General features: G+C 43.1%; 1 protein-coding gene and 1 long non-coding RNA gene across 2 annotated transcripts in view; one reads left to right on the top strand and one right to left on the bottom strand.

The window, feature by feature from the left end:
• rif1 (replication timing regulatory factor 1) overlaps positions 1–23,275 on the bottom strand; it is a 246,301-nt gene that overhangs the window by 1,399 nt on the left and 221,627 nt on the right. The window contains exons 31-33 of the mRNA XM_034185865.1: positions 16,120–16,206; positions 15,920–16,035; positions 2,762–2,912 (exon numbers count right to left, since the gene is read on the bottom strand). Coding sequence (XP_034041756.1) covers positions 2,762–2,912; positions 15,920–16,035; positions 16,120–16,206 — 354 coding nt within the window. The remainder of the gene's footprint in view (positions 1–2,761; positions 2,913–15,919; positions 16,036–16,119; positions 16,207–23,275) is intronic.
• On the top strand, positions 1,218–22,272 carry LOC117524135. The gene is made up of 3 exons (XR_004564723.1): positions 1,218–1,228; positions 11,017–11,025; positions 21,633–22,272. It is a non-coding gene; the product is annotated as an uncharacterized LOC117524135 (long non-coding RNA).

The following is a 23,275-nucleotide window of genomic DNA, read 5'->3' as shown; positions in this document are numbered from 1 at the left end:
GACAGGGGATGAGAGCTGTTGCTGCTGACCTAGATGACAGTCAGCCAAGGATGTGGATGGAGAAGGTGGGGCTTTTTGGCCAAAATAAGCAGTGCCACAAAAGCGGCAAACTGTTGATGTTAATTTCATGAAAAACTGGAGGGACTGATTATGGAACCACGTGCCCTCACAGCAACATTTATAGTACCAGGTTTCTGACAGAAGCTTTCAGCAGCAAAATTTCAGACTTCTCCCTCAACAGAAAAAAAATTTTTAGAGAAAAAATTACTCATAACCATCCCAAAGACGTATCGTTATCTTTGGCTGCTTTCAGTGATGCCGGTATTTGGTTAGACTCTTTCTCTCCGATTGTTCTGTCTGAGTTATTTTCATTAGTTACTTCATCCAAACCATCAACATGTTTATTAGACCCCATTCCTACCAGGCTGCTCAAGGAAGCCCTACCATTATTTAATGCTTCGATCTTAAATATGATCAATCTATCTTTGTTAGTTGGCTATGTACCACAGGCTTTTAAGGTGGCAGTAATTAAACCATTACTTAAAAAGCCATCACTTGACCCAGCTATCTTAGCTAATTATAGGCCAATCTCCAACCTTCCTTTTCTCTCAAAAATTCTTGAAAGGGTAGTTGTAAAACTGATCATCTGCAGAGGAATGGTCTATTTGAAGAGTTTCAGTCAGGTTTTAGAATTCATCATAGTACAGAAACAGCATTAGTGAAGGTTACAAATGATCTTCTTATGGCCTCGGACAGTGGACTCATCTCTGTGCTTGTTCTGTTAGACCTCAGTGCTGCTTTTGATACTGTTGACCATAAAATTTTATTACAGAGATTAGAGCATGCCATAGGTATTAAAGGCACTGCGCTGCGGTGGTTTGAATCATATTTGTCTAATAGATTACAATTTGTTCATGTAAATGGGGAATCTTCTTCACAGACTAAAGTTAATTATGGAGTTCCACAAGGTTCTGTGCTAGGACCAATTTTATTCACTTTATACATGCTTCCCTTAGGCAGTATTATTAGACGGTATTGCTTAAATTTTCATTGTTACGCAGATGATACCCAGCTTTATCTATCCATGAAGCCAGAGGACACACACCAATTAGCTAAACTGCAGGATTGTCTTACAGACATAAAGACATGGATGACCTCTAATTTCCTGCTTTTAAACTCAGATAAAACTGAAGTTATTGTACTTGGCCCCACAAATCTTAGAAACATGGTGTCTAACCAGATCCTTACTCTGGATGGCATTACCCTGACCTCTAGTAATACTGTGAGAAATCTTGGAGTCATTTTTGATCAGGATATGTCATTCAAAGCGCATATTAAACAAATATGTAGGACTGCTTTTTTGCATTTACGCAATATCTCTAAAATCAGAAAGGTCTTGTCTCAGAGTGATGCTGAAAAACTAATTCATGCATTTATTTCCTCTAGGCTGGACTATTGTAATTCATTATTATCAGGTTGTCCTAAAAGTTCCCTAAAAAGCCTTCAGTTAATTCAAAATGCTGCAGCTAGAGTACTGATGGGGACTAGAAGGAGAGAGCATATCTCACCCATATTGGCCTCTCTTCATTGGCTTCCTGTTAATTCTAGAATAGAATTTAAAATTCTTCTTCTTACTTATAAGGTTTTGAATAATCAGGTCCCATCTTATCTTAGGGACCTTGTAGTACCATATCACCCCAATAGAGCGCTTCGCTCTCAGACTGCAGGCTTACTTGTAGTTCCTAGGGTTTGTAAGAGTAGAATGGGAGGCAGAGCCTTCAGCTTTCAGGCTCCTCTCCTGTGGAACCAGCTCCCAATTCAGATCAGGGAGACAGACACCCTCTCTACTTTTAAGATTAGGCTTAAAACTTTCCTTTTTGCTAAAGCTTATAGTTAGGGCTGGATCAGGTGACCCTGAACCATCCCTTAGTTATGCTGCTATAGACGTAGACTGCTGGGGGGGGTTCCCATGATGCACTGTTTCTTTCTCTTTTTGCTCTGTATGCACCACTCTGCATTTAATCATTAGTGATTGATCTCTGCTCCCCTCCACAGCAGGTCTTTTTCCTGGTTCTCTCCCTCAGCCCCAACCAGTCCCAGCAGAAGACTGCCCCTCCCTGAGCCTGGTTCTGCTGGAGGTTTCTTCCTGTTAAAAGGGAGTTTTTCCTTCCCACTGTAGCCAAGTGCTTGCTCACAGGGGGTCGTTTTGACCGTTGGGGTTTTACATAATTATTGTATGGCCTTGCCTTACAATATAAAGCGCCTTGGGGCAACTGTTTGTTGTGATTTGGCGCTATATAAAAAAATTGATTGATTGAACAGAAGATCACACAAGACTTAACAGAGGTCAGACGTCACCAATGGTGCAGAAAATATATCCAACAAGTACTAAACCACCAGAGGGACAGATGATGCAGGCTCTGGATCTGTCTGGACCGCTGCTGATCTGCACATTCAGATTGGAAACATTTACCTGGGCTTGGGACTGGCACTCAGAATGTACTGGGTTGTGCACCAAGTGGCTGAGCTGTGAACATATTCATTTCCAGGAGAAATGTCCGTGTGCAGTATTCAGGTGATGTCCCACAAGAATGAGCGTCAAACAGGGTTGTTTTAAAAGACATTGGATTAATTTAAAAAAAGAGGAAGAAATCACTGCTTTCATGTCTAACAAACTGCTTTGATGTGCAGCTTGAAGCTCGACAACTGAAAACAGGTGTTGACTACAACCAATAAGAAACATTCATCTGCAGTGGCGTACCTGCTGTTCATAGGTTTTAAGGGCCTTCTTGACATTGGAAAGCTTTGGAGATCGAATAGGCAGAGTCTTAATTTCACTTGGAGTTAAAGAACTGAGGTCACCCACTGTTTTGATGTTTCTGGCACGTACAAGCTGTCCAAAACCTCGAGACCTAAGAGAAAAAAGAACAAAGACAAACCTAAACTCATTAATTATGACAACCATAGAACCAGAAAACAACAGAAACAAAAACTTTCCCCTCAATATAGATTTTTTTCAAATGTCTCTTTGCATATAGTACTTTCCAAAAGCACTTGGAACATCGAAGTCAACATTTATTTCTGCTACACACGACAAACATTTGGGTTTGGAATTAAAAGATGACAGAATTATCAACCTACTAGCGCCAGTATCAGGCACTCAGTACTGATCCTGCCTCATTTAATGGACCTGCAATACTCAGACCAAGATCTTCCTAGACCTCTCTGGATTTCAAAGGCCGAGGACCAAGAGGTATCAACATCAATGATGAGATTGGTGAATGTGCTGACAAGTTTCACAAGTTACACTCATGATGGCTGAGTCCAGGAAGTTAATGAAAGCCTGGCTCTTAGTCTGAAATAGGACAATCACAAACCCAGACATTCTGATTCCTCACTTAGCTTCTCAAGCACTGCAATTAGCTGATCTCTGACTTCCACACATCAACCAAATGAGGGCTGTGACTCTCAACTTTTTAAATAAGTTAATTTTCTTATTGCAGCACAAAGAGCCGGCATTCTCTGGTTCAGGCTGAGAAACAAAACACAGAGGGACGTCTTTAAAAACACTACATTTTTTCAGACACAACAAGGAACTAAAGTATTGTCAGATGTCATTTTCCAAAATCAAGAGGCTTTATGTGTGTAAGTTTTCGTCTCAGTCACTTTCGTCGTTTGGCTGTGATGATGAATTCAACTGAAACAAACAGGTCAGATTAAGACTTTATATTTACTCCGTATGTGAATGGTTTTAGTATCTGAAAGTCTGAACGGTTCACATGAGGACTTTCAACCAATCAATGGATGCATTCTGACTTATAAGTAACTTGCAAAAAATGTGTGTCAACAATCACATAACTTACGTACAACTTATGGCCCATGTATGCAAAATGTATGAGTCATACGCTGGCATACGTTGAATGAATACTTTTGTGCATGCACAAAAGTTTTACTCTGTGTATTACAATGTATATCAGTGAGTTACAATGTGCTCTTAACTTATACAAAACTTGCCCATAACCTATTAGACGTAAGCCAGCGTTTTTAATACGGTTGGCAGTGGTGGGCACAGCTAACCAAAAAGCTAGCTTTGATAACGGCTAACTGAAGTTAGTTTTTATAATAATAAACCACAAAAAAAAAATAGTGGAAGTTACAGCTAACTGCTAACGTTTAGTATAAACTCTGCACACTGTTGGCTAATGATACGTCCTTTTTGAGTTTAAGCACTGCAGAGGCTTCTGAGTGAAATCAAAGGCGATCACAAACCCCAAATGAACAACGGGCCAGAGGTTCTGTTTTTATGCACTCTAACCCTAACCTCCCTGCCTGACCGGAAAATCACCAACGGCCCTTGGGCAAGGCCTTTAATCCCCTAGTTGCTTCCGGTGTGTAGTGAGCACCTTGTATGGCAGCACCCTGACATTGGGGTGAATGTGAAGCATAATTGTAAAGCGCTTTGAGCGTATGATGCAGATGGAAAGGGCTATAATAAATGCAGTCCATTTACCATTTAACCATAACCCTAGGGTTTTATATACGAGGTCTGTTAGAAAAGTTTCCGACCTTTTTATTTTTTTTAAAAACTATATGGATTTGAATCATGTGCGCTTGCATCAGCCAAGCTTGAACCTTCGTGCACATGCGTGAGTTTTTTCACGCCTGTCGGTTGCGTCATTTGCCTGTGGGCAGGCTTTGAGTGAGCACTGGTCCACCCCCCTTGTCGGATTTTCATTGTCAGGGAAATGGCTGAGCGACTGCCGCTTCGCTCCATGAAAATTTTTCAGAAACTGTGTGAGACAGCCAGGTGGAAACCTTTCGGAAAATTCAGATGGCTTTCGGTGAAGATTCTATCGGTGTCACACAGATTAAGGAGATTTACAACCGGATTAAAGACGGCCCACAGCGGCGGAGGGCGCGCCGCGCTTCGAGCAGCCATCGACAGGCTAAAACGACCAGATCATTTCCAAAGTGAAGGCTGTGTTGATCCGGGACGTCGTGTGACTACTAGAGAAGACGCAGAAAATGTGGACATCAGCACTTTTGCGGCACATTCCACTGTTACAGGAGATTTTGTAATGAAAGACGTGGAGGAATTTGCGCGTCAGGATGGAGCTGCTCATGGCGCACAACAAAAAGCACGTCCGTGTTGGAAGTCTCACAGGACAAGTTGTGGCATGCCCAGCTGTTACACAATTTCTCGGATACTCACTCGACTGAAAAGCCACCGAAAGCCGTCTGAATCTTCCGAATGGTTTCCAACACGGAGGTGTTTTTTGTTGTGCGCCATGAGCGGCTCCATCCCAACGCGTGAATTCCTCCGCACGTCTTTCATTACAAAATCTCCTGTAACAGTGGAATGTGCAGCAAAAGTGCTGATGTCTACATTTTCTGCGATTTCTCTGGTAGTCACACGACGTCCCGGTCAACACAGCCTTCACTTTGGAAATGATCTGGTCGTTTCAGCCTGTCGATGGCCGCTCTGAGCACGGCGCGCCCTCAGCCGCTGTGGGCCGTCTTTAATCCGGTTGTAATGGTCCTTAATCTGTGTGACGCCGATAGAATCTTCACCAAAAGCCATCTGAATTTTCCGAATGGTTTCCACCTGGCTGTCTCACACAGTTTCTGAAAACATTTTCATGGAGCAAAGTGGCAGTCGCGCAGCCATTTCCCTGACAATGAAAATCCGACGAGGAGGCTGGACCAGTGCTCACTCAAAGCCTGCCCACAGGCGAATGACGCAACCGACAGCCGCGAAAAAACTCACGCATGCGCACGAAGGTTCAAGCTTGGCTGATGCAAGCGCACGATTCAAATCCATATAGCTTTTGAAAAAATAAAAAGGTCGGACACTTTTCTAAGAGACGTCGTATTTCACAAGATGACCATGACAGAAAGTAAATAATGAATTACCTATGACATCACAATTTCAATAATTTTCAAGCACCCGTACGAATCTCGCAAAAATGATTTTAAGGATATACAACGTTCCTGTTTTCTTTATGACCATCACCACACTGAGACAGAGACCACTCCATCCTTTCTGGTGTATAAGATGTCTTTTTTTGTGGTCTGCTGGAGCACCCCCCTCAATTTCGTTGAACCCTCCCCACTGTACAATGACAATAAAGACTATTCTATTCTAAAGATCCAGTTCCACTGCAGAAGATGACCCATCAATCAATCAATCAATCAATTTTTTTTTTTATATAGCGCCAAATCACAACAAACAGTTGCCCCAAGGCGCTTTATATTGTAAGGCAAGGCCATACAATAATGATGTAAAACCCCAACGGTCAAAACGACCCCCTGTGAGCAAGCACTTGGCTACAGTGGGAAGGAAAAACTCCCTTTTAACAGGAAGAAACCTCCAGCAGAACCAGGCTCAGGGAGGGGCAGTCTTCTGCTGGGACTGGTTGGGGCTGAGGGAGAGAACCAGGAAAAAGACATGCTGTGGAAGAGAGCAGAGATCAATCACTAATGATTAAATGCAGAGTGGTGCATACAGAGCAAAAAGAGAAAGAAACAGTGCATCATGGGAACCCCCCAGCAGTCTACGTCTATAGCAGCATAACTAAGGGATGGTTCAGGGTCACCTGATCCAGCCCTAACTATAAGCTTTAGCAAAAAGGAAAGTTTTAAGCCTAATCTTAAAAGTAGAGAGGGTGTCTGTCTCCCTGATCTGAATTGGGAGCTGGTTCCACAGGAGAGGAGCCTGAAAGCTGAAGGCTCTGCCTCCCATTCTACTCTTACAAACCCTAGGAACTACAAGTAAGCCTGCAGTCTGAGAGCGAAGCGCTCTATTGGGGTGATATGGTACTACGAGGTCCCTAAGATAAGATGGGACCTGATTATTCAAAACCTTATAAGTAAGAAGAAGAATTTTAAATTCTATTCTAGAATTAACAGGAAGCCAATGAAGAGAGGCCAATATGGGTGAGATATGCTCTCTCCTTCTAGTCCCCGTCAGCACTCTAGCTGCAGCATTTTGAATTAACTGAAGGCTTTTTAGGGAACTTTTAGGACAACCTGATAATAATGAATTACAATAGTCCAGCCTAGAGAAAATAAATGCATGAATTAGTTTTTCAGCATCACTCTGAGACAAGACCTTTCTGATTTTAGAGATATTGCGTAAATGCAAAAAAGCAGTCCTACATATTTGTTTAATATGCGCTTTGAATGACATATCCTGATCAAAAATGACTCCAAGATTTCTCACAGTATTACTAGAGGTCAGGGTAATGCCATCCAGAGTAAGGATCTGGTTAGACACCATGTTTCTAAGATTTGTGGGGCCAAGTACAATAACTTCAGTTTTATCTGAGTTTAAAAGCAGGAAATTAGAGGTCATCCATGTCTTTATGTCTGTAAGACAATCCTGCAGTTTAGCTAATTGGTGTGTGTCCTCTGGCTTCATGGATAGATAAAGCTGGGTATCATCTGCGTAACAATGAAAATTTAAGCAATACCGTCTAATAATACTGCCTAAGGGAAGCATATATAAAGTGAATAAAATTGGTCCTAGCACAGAACCTTGTGGAACTCCATAATTAACTTTAGTCTGTGAAGAAGATTCCCCATTTACATGAACAAATTGTAATCTATTAGACAAATATGATTCAAACCACCGCAGCGCAGTGCCTTTAATACCTATGGCATGCTCTAATCTCTGTAATAAAATTTTATGGTCAACAGTATCAAAAGCAGCACTGAGGTCTAACAGAACAAGCACAGAGATGAGTCCACTGTCCGAGGCCATAAGAAGATCATTTGTAACCTTCACTAATGCTGTTTCTGTACTATGATGAATTCTAAAACCTGACTGAAACTCTTCAAATAGACCATTCCTCTGCAGATGATCAGTTAGCTGTTTTTCAACTACCCTTTCAAGAATTTTTGAGAGAAAAGGAAGGTTGGAGATTGGCCTATAATTAGCTAAGATAGCTGGGTCAAGTGATGGCTTTTTAAGTAATGGTTTAATTACTGCCACCTTAAAAGCCTGTGGTACATAGCCAACTAACAAAGATAGATTGATCATATTTAAGATCGAAGCATTAAATAATGGTAGGGCTTCCTTGAGCAGCCTGGTAGGAATGGGGTCTAATAAACATGTTGATGGTTTGGATGAAGTAACTAATGAAAATAACTCAGACAGAACAATCGGAGAGAAAGAGTCTAACCAAATACCGGCATCACTGAAAGCAGCCAAAGATAACGATACGTCTTTGGGATGGTTATGAGTAATTTTTTCTCTAATAATTAAAATTTTGTTAGCAAAGAAAGTCATGAACTCATTACTAGTTAAAGATAATGGCTTACTGTGGTGTAAGCTGTCCAGTGCAGTGAGGACTGCTCGGACCTCTACAGTGGAGAAACCAAATAGGCTTTACATAAATGGAAAACCCAACATAGGAGATGCATTACTTTTGGTCAAGACTCAGCTGTGTTCCTATACCTTAAGGACAAAGGGCACTCCTCTGAAGACGACAATGTTCACATTTTGTAACGGGACTATAGATTGTTTAAGAGAGGGGTAAAGGAAGCCAGCCATATCAGAACTGAAAGGCCTTCCCTCACAGCAGCAGAGGTCTAGTACGTCACCTTTCCACAACTTACGATGTTAGCCTTTCATCCCTTCCCAGAAAAATTAGAATCACTTGACTCTAGGGCTGCCACAACTAGTCATGACTACATCGACTAATGAAACCGTTGACAACTAATTTAGTACTCGACGAGTTGTTTATTTTATTTAAGTCTTTGTTTTTCCCGCCGTCATTTGGACGTTCAAATTTGGATAAAACGCCCGATTAAAACAATGGCCGTCTTGTTCAAAGCCATTTAAAATGCGCAGTTTACCGAAGGAGCTGTCGGTGTGTGTGCGTGTGTGTGTGCGTGCGCGTGTAGTCAACTGACTGTAGACTGCGAGGGAGGGAGGAAGATTCCTGAATGGAGGCACGACATGTTAGATTCTGCTGAGAAACATCAGTGCACGTGAGACAGCGAGCGCGGAGCAGAGAGAGGATTTTAACCCGAGTGAACATGTAAAAAAAACAAAACAAAAAAACAAAAAAACAGTGGAGCTGCCTTTACTTCTCTTTCCACTTTCTCTATTTGTGCGGTTCTGATGGCACCGTCCTGTTCACACCATGTGCGCATCGTATACTGAATTCATGAGATCATGAGATGAAATACACGTTCAAATATCCTTAAAAATGAGAATAAATAAATGAACGGAGCAAAAATTACGCATGCACGGGTAAAAACCCTACTGTGATGAAGCTGTGCAGTGATGTTCAGAGGCACAGATCACAAAAAGCAGGTGAGAACTCTGAACTTTAACAGCTGTTATTTTCTAAAGGTATTTATTTGTTCAGTCTTAAGATTAATGTAGTGTTCAAGCACAAAACGTGACTGATGAGGAGAAAAATGACTTTTAAAAATGACTTCATCACACTAAATGAACCGGAGTCAGAATAAAAATACAAGCTTCTGATTTTTGTTATTTTTCAAACTTATTATAAGCTGTAGCGATATGTTTTATTAATTTAAAACATTTTATCTTATTTTATTCTGATTTATTTATACAAAAAATATGGGGAGTCAAATCAGCCTGCATTGTTCTGTTCAGTTTATATCAAAGTTTGCCTGCACATGTCTGTGTACCTTTTCCTTCTTTATAAGAGTTTGGTTTTTGCATTTGCTCCACAAAGTTTTAAAACACAATAACATGTTCACACTTTTCTTTATAGCAGTTCTGCAATTTCAGAAATGCAACAGAAACAACCACAAATCAGAAAAAGTTGGGACTATATGTAAAATGAAGATAAAAATAAAAATGTTGCACTATTCCCAGTTTCTCCATTCACAGAAGCCAAACGTTCTTCCAGAGTTGTGTCTTCCCTCACTTCTCTCCTTCCAGCATGGACATTTAGTTTTTGACAACTGCCTACCTGACACAGATTTACTATAAAGTACCACACTGTTTGTATTTCTGAATGATTGATGTGAATGAAGTCTAAGAAATAGTCACTGATTTGGAAATGTTCATGTTTTCATCCCCTGATGTTTCTCGGAAAATGCTGCAGGCCTTAATTTAGGAAATTATGTATGATCCGACTAGTCGACTAATCGCAAAAATAAGTAAGTAAGTAAATTTTATTTATATAGCACCTTTCACAGACAAGAGCCACAAGGTGCTTCACAACATAAAAGCAGAGTACACCACACAAAACATCAGACAATGGTCGAGACATAAAAACATAAAACATAACATAGGATCACAGAGCAGCCTAAAAGCTAAGCAAACGCTTGAGTAAAAAAGAAAGTCTTAAGTTGGCTTTGAAAAGTATCGACAGAGTCCAGTGAGCGCAGAGAGAGCGGGAGACCATTCCAAAGCCTGGGAGCAACAGCCTGGAAGGATCGCTCTCCTCTGGTTGCAAAATGGGTGCGAGGAACCATCAACAGATTTTGGTCCACAGACCTCAAAGCCCTGGCAGGGGCATAAGGCTGGATGAGGTGACAGATATAGGGAGGCGCCTGGCCATGTAGAGCTCTAAAAGTTAAAACCAAAATTTTAAAATTGATTCTGAAGGACACTGGCAGCCAATGAAGCTCCTTTAAAATTGGGGAAATATGAGTCCTTCTGTTAGCTTGTGTCAGAATTCTTGCTGCAGAGTTCTGTACCAACTGCAGTCGACGCAACTCCTTCTTGTTTAGACATGAAAACAAACTGTTACAATAGTCTAAACGTGTTGACACAAAAGCATGAATAATAAGCTCTAAATCATTTTGAGACACCATTTTCCTGAGCTTAGAGATGTTTCTTAATTGAAAGAAGCAATTCCTTGTCAGCTGTTTACAATGCTGTACCAACGACATGTCTTTGTCAAAAATGACACTCAGGTTTCGAAGACATGATTTAGCAGACTGGCCCAGGTCTCCCAAGTACTGCTGAATACCTGGAATATGGGCATCAGGGGCAATAACCAATGTCTCTGTTTTATCTGCGTTAAGCTGAAGAAAGTTATTTGTTAGCCATTGTTTAATTTCCGCCAAACAATGGAGGAGGGAATCAAGCCTCTTAATCTCAGATGGCTTAAAGGAGTAGTAAAGCTGGATGTCATCCGCAAATAACTGGTAAGAGACATCAGTAAATCTTTGAATAATCCTACCTAAAGGGATCAAGTACAATAAAAACAAAATGGGGCCCAATACAGAACCCTGAGGGACTCCACATAACAGGTCCGCAGACTCTGACCTTATCTGGTTAGCAAAAATGCTAAAGCTGCGCCCAGACAGATATGAAAAAACCACCAAAGAACTGACCCCGACAGTCCGACATGATCCCTCAGTCTATTCAGCAGGACCTGATGGTCAACAGTATCAAAGGCAGAGGACAAATCCAAAAGAACCAACACGGTGGATTTCCCAGCATCAGCAGACATCATAATGTCGCTGGACACTTTCAAAAGAGCCGTTTCCGTAGAGTGTTGTCTACGAAAACCGGACTGAAACCTGTCATCAATGTTATTCTGATCCAGGAAGAGTGCCAGTTGGTCTGAAACCACCCTCTCAAGGATCTTAGACAGGAATTGGAGCTTAGAAATAGGTCTAAATCTACTTAGCTCCATTTGATTTAAACCTTGTTTTTTCAGTAGAGGCAGCACTATGGCATGCTTAAAAGCACTGGGAAACAAACCGGTGGACAAAGAAAGATTTACCATTCTAGTAATGCACGGACCAATTACCTCAAATACTTTAATACAGAGCCTGTAGGGAAGGATGTCCAATGAGCAAGAGGAAGGTTTCATCTTGCTCACCAATGCCGAAATATCAGCAAGTGTCACAGCCCTAAATGAAGACCAAATGCTGGGGACAGGCTCAATAACAGTAGAAGTACCACACAGGGAGGGTGGAATTTTATCCTTAACTCAAAATCAACTTGATTTTGTCAGTGAAAAAATTCAAAAAAGCATTGCTGTCAGCTTCAGAAAACACAGGAGTAACTGAAGCAGCAGGACATACAAGAGAGTTGATTGTATCAAACAACACTCTGGGATTATTCTTATTCACAGACACCAGCTGATGTATGTAGACAGAGTGGGCACTCTCAGCCATTTTGTTATATGATAGAACCAGCTCCCTGAGATGAAGCCTGTGAACCTCAAGTTTAGAGGATTTCCACAGGCGTTCAGTCCTTCAACACAGTCTCTTAAGACTTAAGAGCTCTTCATTTATCCAAGGGCACTCATTTTTCTATAAAGACACGTATTTAACAGGAGCCAACTGATCAAGAATAGTATCACAGTGTTGGTTAAAACACTGGATAAAATTGTCCATATCAAGAAAATCAGTGAACAAACAAGGATTAAACATAGAAGAAAATCTTTCTGCAGTTTCAGCAGTGATGATACGCCTCCGAGAGATAACTTCTAAGGGCTTCTGATCAGAGCTGGAATGCAGGTCAAACGAAACAAGACTATGGTCGCTCAAGTGGACATCTTTTATAGACATATTTAAAATGTCTAGGCCAAGTGTAAAAACTAAATCTAAAATGTGACCCTTTTGGTGAGTGGGCTCAGAAACATGTTGCACAAAATTAAAAGCTTCAGTCAACGATAAAAGCTCCATAGCAGAGCAAGATAACTTGTCATCAACATGAAGGTTAAAATCTCCAAGAATTAAAAAGATTCCAACGTTATAATAGAGGATAAAAAGTCACTAAAATCCTTAAGAAAGGCAGTAGCAGGGCCTGGGGGGCGGTAAACCAACACAGAAAAATGGGTTTGAGAAACCCACCTTGACCAACTGTGATTCAAAGGAGGGAACATCCTGTGACTGTACCCCTTTACACACACAATCCTCTTTATAAACGATGGCAAGGCCCCCACCACGGCGACAGGGGTGGGGCTGCCCAAGAACACAGAACCCAGCAGGGCAGAGCTCATTTAAATGAAGAAATTCCTCTTCTCTCTGCCAAGTCTCCGAAAGGCACATTAAGTCCAACATTTCCGTTGATATAAGATCATTCAGGGAACATGATTTATTGGCGATTGAACGCACGTTCAATAAACCAAGGTGCAAGGTGGACGACGTCATGTAGGCGCTGTCTGAGGCTCGCAATGGGATAGGACGAAGACAGTGGTCACGTGGACTCCAGCTGATCCGTGCAGGCGGAGGCGTAAACACGGAAGTGCACAGTAGCGATGGAACTACGCCACTAGGATACCAGCGCTGAGAAAAGTCTAGAACACCCGTACCTAACAGAACAGGTGTCGATGCAGATGTGCCATCGCACACATCAAAGAGAGGAATGTGGTAGAGGAAGCAAGCCCGTCCTTGGCCACCGGTGCTGGCGCCCAAACGCGCCGCTGCACGCCTTCTCTTCACCTGGACACCAGCCCGCGAGCCTCTTCTCCTCTTATCCAAAAAGCCTTTTTTCCTCAGTCTCCTGCGGATCTTACACGGCGCCCTCAACAGCAGTGGATAATCAGATGAGTCGGAGCCGATAGTTAGGGGCGGAGGAAACGCCTGGTTGAACCTGTCTCGTGAAGCAAATAGGCTCTCCATTGTCTCCTTGATATGAAACAAAGAGTCCCGATCGTGAGTCCGTAAAGCCAAGACACCTCCATCTGCTAGTCGGGCTGCTAAAATAACAAATGTTGTAAAAGTGGCCATTAGTAACCAACACAACAGGAGCCGAGCGACGGCCACGCCAGTCACAGGCGCCATCTTGGAAAATGTTGACGAGTCGACTATCAAAATAGTCGCTTGTGGCAGCCCTACTTGACTCTCCCCAAATGGACATCAACCTAATGACCTTATGAGGATGGAAATGATTCTGACGACCTTCAGCAAAACCACAGCCACTGTTCATGCTTACGACCCTTTGCAGCCAACAATGCAGGACCCCATGGTGGAGGAGTATATCTGGGTGTTCCTGAACCAGTATTATCCCAGATTGGCAAACCTACTTGAATGAGGGGTAAAACATTTACCAGATAAAAAAGACGTCCAGTTGGCTCAACTAAACTTTAGGAAGCTTCTTATTGTCTGGATGACTGAGTACCTACACAAACCCGCCTACTAACTGTTGGACTGTTTGTGGTTATTTCGCTGCAACATTTTGGTTTCTCTGTTCAACTGTTTTATTTGTTAGTTTGAAAAAAGCAGATGTTCACCTCACTGAGTCTGGACTGCTTCACATTTCTTCTTGCAATCAAAAAACAAAGTGGGAGTTTTCCTTCATCACTTATGCCAGCTCAGGAGCTGGAGAAGGTTCCAACTTTGTTGGTGTGTAGTACTTTGAGATGGCTTATGTGTGTGTATGATTCAGTGCAACATAAATAAACTGATTTACTTATGGTTCCTCTCTCAATTTTGGCTGCTCCCATTAGGGGTCGCCAGTGCAGATCAACCATCTCCATCTCTCCCTGTCCTCCGTAACTTCCTCTGTCTCTCCAACCACCTGCATGTCCTTCCTCAGTACATCCATAAATCTCCTCTTTGACTTCCAGCTTCTCCTCAACCCTCAGCATCCTTCTCCCTATATATTCTGAGTCCCTCCTCTGCACATCTAAACCATCTCAATCTCACCTGTCTGACTTTGTTATATGGACTTGAGTACAAGTATTGATCTTCAATTAAAAACATGTTCATTTCTTCAGGCATGTGAGAGGCAAATAAAGAAAAATGCTTAAAATGGGTGGGGGCCAAGAGGGCCGTGGTCAGGAGGTCTGGGGTATGAAATTCCCCAGAAGCTGAAGCGTTTTAGCCATGCTAACGCTCCCCAGAAGCATTATCTGCAAGGAGAGATAAGGATGATGGAGGCAACTGTTTATCCAACTCTTTATAAGCTGGACAAAATCTGTCTTCATATGCCATCAATTTTTGTGCCGTGTGAGAGGGTCTTCTCCAAAACTGGAAAGCAGTAACAAAGAAAAGGAACAAACTCAAGCCTATCACCACTGAAATTATCTTGTTTTTAAATAAAAACCTTTTGAAGCCCCCAAATCCCCTTCATTTTGTATAGCTATGGTCATTGTACAAGCATTTGACTTTATATCTTTATTACATACAGTATTTTATGATGGCTCAATCACATTATAACAAGTATATTATAATGTCTTCAAATGAAAATAGTAAAAAATGTCAAGATCCACATAGAACCTTTTCTTATTAAACATACATAACTGCCTGACTGTTTTATTATTCCATGCAAGTGCTATATTAAAGATTGGCCAGCAGATGGTGCCATATGTATCGTATTAAATGCATTGAAACAACCATTTCAACACAATTGCTTCATATTGATTCAGTGGTTCAAAATGCTTTGGTTTCTCAGTCACTAACAGTGATCAATAAAATACATCGGCGACCTCTAATTATTACCACGTGCACGGATAGACTTACTTTCATGAATACTTTGATGCTGTGTTGCTAACTGCGACATTAAGTAACATCTGACATGTCCTTTAAACACTAACTTACTGAAGAAAGAAGCAGAGAGCAGTTGTGTGGATCCCACACAACATCCAGTCCAACGAGTATCTGATGCCTGCTTCTCTGTCAATGTTCCTGCATCCAAATAAGCAGTTCTGTCCCCTTTCTATTGTCTTTCCACAGATTTTGACTCATTTTGTTTGGCTGTGGTTTGACGCCATTACAAGTTTTTTTTTTTTTTCTTGACAGCTTTACAACAATTTGTGTCCATTTACGGTAGTATTGTATGAGACAGCAGCAAAAAATTACAACATCTAACATGTGCCTTAAAAACACTGATTTTTATCTCACGCAAAACACTGGCAGAAATTTAAAAATGCGTGAATACGCGAAAATGCGCAATTCTCACATGTCTGTGCCTTGCTGTTTCAATACTTTGGAGATAGAGTTCCTATCAGGACTCTGTAGTGCTCACCACATGTTGGAAGTGATCTGAGGCAGTACAGCTTCCACAGGCGCAAAACAGCCCACCAGGGCAGGATAGATACAGTTTTTGGGAACAGGTTGCTGCTCTCGGCTCATTTCTGATATCTGTAAGAAACACAGAGATTACATCTACTGCCTGGTTTTCACACAAAACAGCAATTACTGTAGTACTGATAATGACAGGCATACCAAGCTTTTCTTGGAGCTCTTACATCCTGGACTGCGGAGGTTTCTGGGTCTGAGGATCAACAATCCCTTTGTTGGAGTGCTAACATACTACAACAAGAAACAGTCATTGGTCAGAGAGAACAACTCTTTCAAATAAATAATACACCAATAAAGAAGCAACTGTGGCCACCAGCACACTGGAGTCAGAGGCTGGTAGTACCTTGGTGTGCCTTATCTTGTGAGTCAGCACTGTATTCCCAATTGTCTGGACTATAATTTGCATATGTAAAAAAAAAGCAACAACAAAAACTGTCTCTTAAAGAAGAGAAATGCATATAAGTCGTACTTCTTTCTGTATATGGAACTTAATTTTTAACACTGCATTTCCCGTGGGTGAGTTTAACAATGGACGGGAACTCGTGCACACCACAGCTGCGCTGTTACTTAACATACGGATCCACACTGTTGAAATTACAATAAAAAAGAGTCCATTAGATTTTTTAAAAATGTATTTATTTATAATCTGTTTAATTTTTGGGGTTTTTGTGCATTGTTGTCGTGAACCTTTATTACAGTTTACTTTGGTGTGTGGATTAATGGAAAAGCCCAACAAAGTATTCATAAACGCGTGATAGTTGAGATTACAAGTTGCAATGGAGTGTAAAGTAAAAAAAAACAAAAAATCTACAACCTATACTTCAGAAACAATGGCAAATAATATTAAACTGAACTGAAGGCTGCTGCTTGACTTGATGAACACCGTCAGAATGTGGAGGTGAAGGAACTTTAATAATAATACTGATTTCCTTTGTTGTCATTGTACATTCATACAACAAAATCTTTCCTCTGCATTTAACCATCCTAATTACAGTTAGTTAGTTTTGGTTATTAGTGTTACTTTTTCTGTGACTTTTGGGCGATAAACTGGTGTAAATCGAGAGTTACGAATGAAACTACGGTTCTATGAATTCCGGATGACCGCCACAGGGCGGTGCTTTAGCACCTGGATAACTACATGTGCACAAGCACAGAGAGGTCGAGAATCTATACCAACAAAGTCATGCCACTGGATGTGACATGGGTGACGTCACTGGTTGTCTTTATATGCCAGACGCACCCAGCGCTCGTTTCTTTTCGGAATGAACTCGCAAGACTCTGAGTGACAAGCAACTCTGGCAGTCATCTGGAATTCATAGAACCATAGTTACATTCGTAACTCTCATTTCATTCCTCCTGACCGCCAAAGGGCGGTGGTTTAGCACCTGGATGACTTAATACCAACAAGGTCACGAAGAGTCACACTCACCTCACATCAGCAGTGGGGAGTGGAGGCAGACAATACCGCTGAAGTCACCGCAGGAGGAGCAGCCACATTCAGTCTGTAATAGCGGGCGAAGGTACAGGACAAAGCCCACGTAGCAGCAGCACAAATATCACTCAAAGGGACACCTCTCAGTGCAGCCCAGGAGGAGGACGCCCTCTGGTGGAATGGCACATAACCTTAGGAGGCTTAAGACCTCTGGACCTGTATACTTGTAAAATGGCATCCATGAACCAATGTGAGAGTCGCTGCTTTGAGACAGCACAGCCTCTTTTGTGATCATCGTAACACACAAACAGGGCATCTGTTTTCCGGATCCCAGCAGTCACACTAATGTACTGCTTCAACATTCGGACAGGACACAGGGAACCTGAAACAGATAATCCTGGATCAAAATGCGGGGCATACACAGCCAAGGAAACTGGCTGGTTAACATGAAAGGTTGAAATTCTCTTGGGTAAAAAGGACGGATTAGGCCACAGCGTAACCCCAGGTCCGTCAGAATTCCATCACAAACAGTCCTCAGCGACTGACAGGGCATGGAGCTCTCCCACCCACTTAGCCGAAGATAGTGCAAGTAGAAAGGCAGTCTTCACTGACACCCACTTAAGATCAGCACTTTCAACTGGTTCGAAAGGGGAAAAGCTTAAACCCTCCAGGACTAGAGGAAGGTCCCATGAAGGTACGCGTGTAAGCCTTGGAGGCTGCAAATGTAGAGCACCTTTCAAAAAACGACACACTAACAAATGTGAACCCACTGGCCGGCCATCAACGTAGACGTGCCGGGCAGAGATTGCAGAAACATAAACATTCAAGGTAGCAACAGAAAGTCCTTTCTCCAGCAGTTCTTGTAAATATTTGAGTAGAATAGGCACAGGGCAACACTAACTTTTGGTTCTCACTCGTTGCAAAGTTCACTGTGAGTCCAAACTGAGAGACATGGTTCAGTAGAATAGCTGTGTCGTTGTGCGCCTGCTCCTGAGTCGGAGGGCAGACAAACCAATCGTCTAAGAAGAGTAGGATTCTTAATCCAAGAGCTTGCAGTGGGGCTAGTGCTGCAGCCATACATCTGGTAAATGTACGAGGGGCGAGAGAGAGGCTGAAAAAAAGTACCCTGAACTGGTGTGCCTGACGCTCGTAAGCAAAGCGGAGAAACTGCCTGTGATGAAGCGCCACTGGCACATGAAAATAGGCGTCCTTTAAGTCGACACTTGTGAACCAGACTCCTGGTGTGATAGCTTGAAGGATGTCTACTGTGCGGAGCATGTGAAACTGCAGCACCTTGAGATAATGATTCAGATGTCAGAGATCAAGGATAGGACGAAAGCCGCCATCCTTCTTTGGAACAAGGAAGTAAATTGAATAGAACCCCCTGAGCTGGTCTGAACTGTGAACTGGCTCTATGGCCCCCTTCTCCAGGAGTTCCAAAATCTCCCGTTTTGGGTGGCAGACTGCACCGAGTCAGAAACAAGTCATCCTCACCCCATTGAACTTTGGAGGACGACATCTGAACTGAATTCTGTAACCCTTGAACAAGGTTGAAATGACCCATGGTCTTGAACTTGAGCTTCCCAGTGGCTGAAATGATTTCGTGAAAAACGCCTGGGGGCCAAACGTTGGCAGTCAGACCCAACCACCTCTGCCTCGCATCCCGGAGGACCTCTGGGCGTGATTACTGGAAGCTCTGTGAAACCGTTCAGTTCTCGGAGGTCTGCCCGTAGGCTCCCGAAAGGCAGGCCGCTGGGACAGATGGCCCTCAACTGCAAAACCACGTGCAGCTCTGGGAGTAGGCGGGTTCTTGGATGTAGAGTGAAAAGCTGTAGCACGTCTGACTGGCTGAGGTCTGGAAGACCGGTGCAGGTCAACAAACTGTCGCTGAGATTTACTAGCCTCAACAGCACGCTCCAAAGTTTGTTGGGCCGCAGGTCCAAATACTTGGCCTGGAAGAACTGGCAGTGAATGGAGTGTGCCTCTGCAGGATTCGGACAGGGGGGACTGCGCAAGCCACACCTGACGTCTAGTGATGGTAAGGGCTGACATCAGTCTGCCAAGCTCTCTGGACATATAAGCAAAGGTTTGGAGTGAGGCATCACTAAGACTTTGAGTAGCATCATCAACCTCTGCCTCCCTCAAAGACTGAGAGGGCAAGGGCTAAATGGGACAGTGAGTTGCCTAGGCGACCAATGCGAGCAGCTATGTCATAGCTTTTGGTGAGGAGGTCATCAGTGACCCTACACTGAGGCCGTGGGCAGTGGGCATCCAGCCGAGCAGCATCAGCCGGATCCACAACCAGGTTTGCAATAATGCTGTCAACGGCGGGCATATGGTTCAGACCATACTGCGCTGAATCACACATAGAGCTAAGGGCTCTGCAGTCCTGCAATAGATGGGTCAGTGATTTGGGGTCTGCCCAGCATCGGTGGAGCTCCTCGATATATCGTTGTGAAACTGGAATGTTGAAGTCAGGCTTCTGAGTGACTTTGAAAAAGGCACTTGAAGAGGTGGTTTCCACAGGGGGATTGTTGACCCCAAGCCTGGAAAAAGCCAACTAAACAGCTTGCTTGACAAAGGATAGTCCAGGTCCGGTTTGTCGCAGGGACTCTGCCTCAGAGGTGTGAGAGCCCACTAACGAATGGCTTGGAGAGAGACCCCTCTCATCCTGATCCTCCACAGTTTATATCACTTGTCATGTACAAGGAATCAGTCGCAACAATAGACATGACATCTTCCTCCTGCTATGTAACTACATCAGTCTGATCAGCCTCATTAGGGACAACAGGAACTGTCACGGCATCCCTAGGCAGTAGATTCAGAAGTAAGGACTTAATCTGAGCAAACTCAGAAGTCAATGTTTCGACCTTTTCAGCCAAAGCATGGTCATAAGTAACCTTCTTAGCAGAAGGGGCTCCTGCATGTGGGCGTTTACGGCGCTTTGGTTCCTTCCTGGGGCTGGAGGCCAAAGTCACACTAGACATTCCACTTTCCAAGGCCACAAGTCTAGTACATCTCTCTGCCAGTGGCATGCTTGCACAATTAAGGCAGGCATCGCCAGTCAGGGCTTCCCTCAGGTGTCCGATCCCAAGACACAAGGGGCAAAACATATGTCCTTCATCTGGGCTCAAGGGAGCCAAACAGGTACTACAGCCATGCAACAAAGGCCCTGTCAACATTGTGAACTGCGTGCAGATGACTAACACAAACCCTGATGGTTACAGATAGAAAGACAAAGCGTGAATCACACGCAGTGTAAATAGTAACACAAGGCACAGAGCGTGAAGCGCTCACAGCCGTAGACTTGTCACGAGGCATGGAGCGTGAAGCACGGAGCGTGAAGCACTCCAGCTGCAGACTTGACACGAGGTACGGAGTGTGAAGCACTCCCAGCGTAAAAGCTAATACAAGGCCCAGAGCGTGAAGCACTCACTATAAAACTTAATGCAAGGTACGGAGCGTGAAACACTCACAGCCACAGTAATAACACGATGCACACAGCCGAAATACTCACCGCCCAAGTGCTAAGTCACTTACAGCAACGACGACAACACTAGCTGCTAGCGGAGCTGTTAAACTTAGCAAAATGGTGGCAGCGCAGACGAAGTACTTCAAGGAGTGGAAAACACTCACGGCAAGTCCAACACAGTACACTATACTGGTTCTGATACACACACTACCACGTAGTTAACGGGGTTAGCGACACAACTAAACAAGTAGCCAGCTTTCGCCGAAACAACACAGCTAATGTGCACAGAGGAAAATACCCAGCAGGGCAGCGGCGAAGGCACGCACCCGGCGTTTAGGAAGGTGTACTCACGACAGGCGTCAGTCAAAGAATACAAAAAAAACGGTGAAGCCGTGTCTCGCAGCCTCTGGAGGACGTGTGCAGTGCACGTAGCTTCAACCGAAGGTGGGTTGCAAGGCTATAAGCGAGAGCAGCAATCGCAGCTAAATGTGTTCTCAACCTCTAAGAATGCGAGAATGTAGAAAAGAAGCGAGTGCTGGGTGCGTCTGGCATATAAAGACAACCAGTGACGTCACCCAGGTCACATCCAATGGCGTGACTTTGTTGGTATATATTCTCGACCTCTCTGTGCTTGCGCACATATAGTTATCCAGGTGCTAAAGCACCACCCTCCGGCGGTCAGGAGGAATGAAATAGAACATGCCTGTGTGCAAAATCTGAGAATTAAGTAACCACCTGGAATTTTAATCAAAGCTGAATTTATTCAGTACTATACAAAAATGGATTTAATTTATGCGGACCATGTGGAATTAATTAATACAGTCTGTGTGCCCAGTCTGGATTGTGTGATATTGTGCCTTCATGTCTGCAGAATTTGGAAGCTGAAACATATCAGATCTGTTTAAACTTTCAATACTAAAATAAAATAAAATAATTTCATAGCTGATGAACCATTTGCATTCAGAACTATTGGCTGATTAAACCATTCACGCATAGAACCAGAAATCGTTGACAGCTGCAGGTATTCTCGTCTGCACTGCACGGTGGAGAACATATTTGGAATAGTCTCAAAGTGAATTATTTAGAATATATGTCGTAATGGACTGATGAACCGCAGAACACAGCAGGACATCCTGCAGCTGGAACAGATCGGATCCATGTAACTTTCAACACTACTATTTCGGAATGTGTGGGTGTCAGACTAAGTTTAATACTTTCCATAGACAATTTAATGTAAATTAATTTTACTGGCTCGATATCCATATCAGAACAGTATTTTAACACTGGACATTGAAAATGCACATGAAACATTAACAACCAGGCACTTCGTCAATATTTTGTCTTGTTAGGAGGTGCTATGTTGCAGAGCATGCGGAGAAAACCCACACAGCCATGGGGAGAACATGCAAACGCCACACAAAAGGCGGGAAGTGATCCCACAACCTTCTTGCTGTGAGGCACTAGTGCTAACCACCAAGCCTCCATGCTTCCAAACACTAAAAAAGAAATGTGACAATATTCAATTTGCAGTGTTAATTTCAACTAGATAATATGTCAACCTACATGGAAGACAGAGACTGGTGGAGCAAAAATGTGGCAAGTGTATTTGCTATTCACATTTTCAGCTGTATGACTGGGACATATTTATTCGGGTTCCCAGGCACACAGCTGGCAGCCATGGTGACAGCGCGGTCACTTCCACAGTTAAATGATGCCCACATGGCCCAAAACCGAATGCTCATTGGTCATCACCTGGGTCTCTTCTAAGCTGAATATTAATCTTTTGCTAGTGCGGCTAATGGCAGAAAATAACCAATCAGCTGCTGCTTCTTTTTTTTTTTTATTTGGCTGGAACTGTGTACATTAGTACAATGATGGACTGCATTTATATATAGCGCTTTTCCATCTGCATCAGACGCTCAAAGCGCTTTACAATCATGCCTCACATTCACCCCGATGTCAGGGTGCTGCCATACAAGGCGCTCACTACACATCGGGAGCAATAGGGGATTAAAGGCCTTGCCCAAGGGCCCTTAGTGATTTTCCAGTCAGGCGGGGATTTGAGCCCATGATCTTCTGGACTCAAGCCCAACACCTTAACCACTAGACCATCACCTCCCCTATTTCCAGGACATTGCACCTGAGTGATATTTTGCTTACATAGTTTATGGTTATAGCCTAATTAATCTGTTTCAGATTTTCCAACATGAAGAGAAAGCTTGCTGTCAATCCGCCACTGAGAAAGAAAATGCTTTACTGGATAAGACAGGGGCCAAGGATGTAGCTTTACATACATCATGGTCCCGGGCTCATCCTACACATGCGACTGAATTCAGGCCTTGTGCAAGAATGGGATGTTGCTTGCTGGAGCAAGGAGGACTTGCTGTTTTATTTTT

The sequence above is a fragment of the Thalassophryne amazonica genome, chromosome 14 (assembly GCF_902500255.1).
Source record: "Thalassophryne amazonica chromosome 14, fThaAma1.1, whole genome shotgun sequence".
NCBI lineage: Eukaryota > Metazoa > Chordata > Actinopteri > Batrachoidiformes > Batrachoididae > Thalassophryne > Thalassophryne amazonica.
This window is presented reverse-complemented; position numbering and strand designations above follow the sequence as displayed.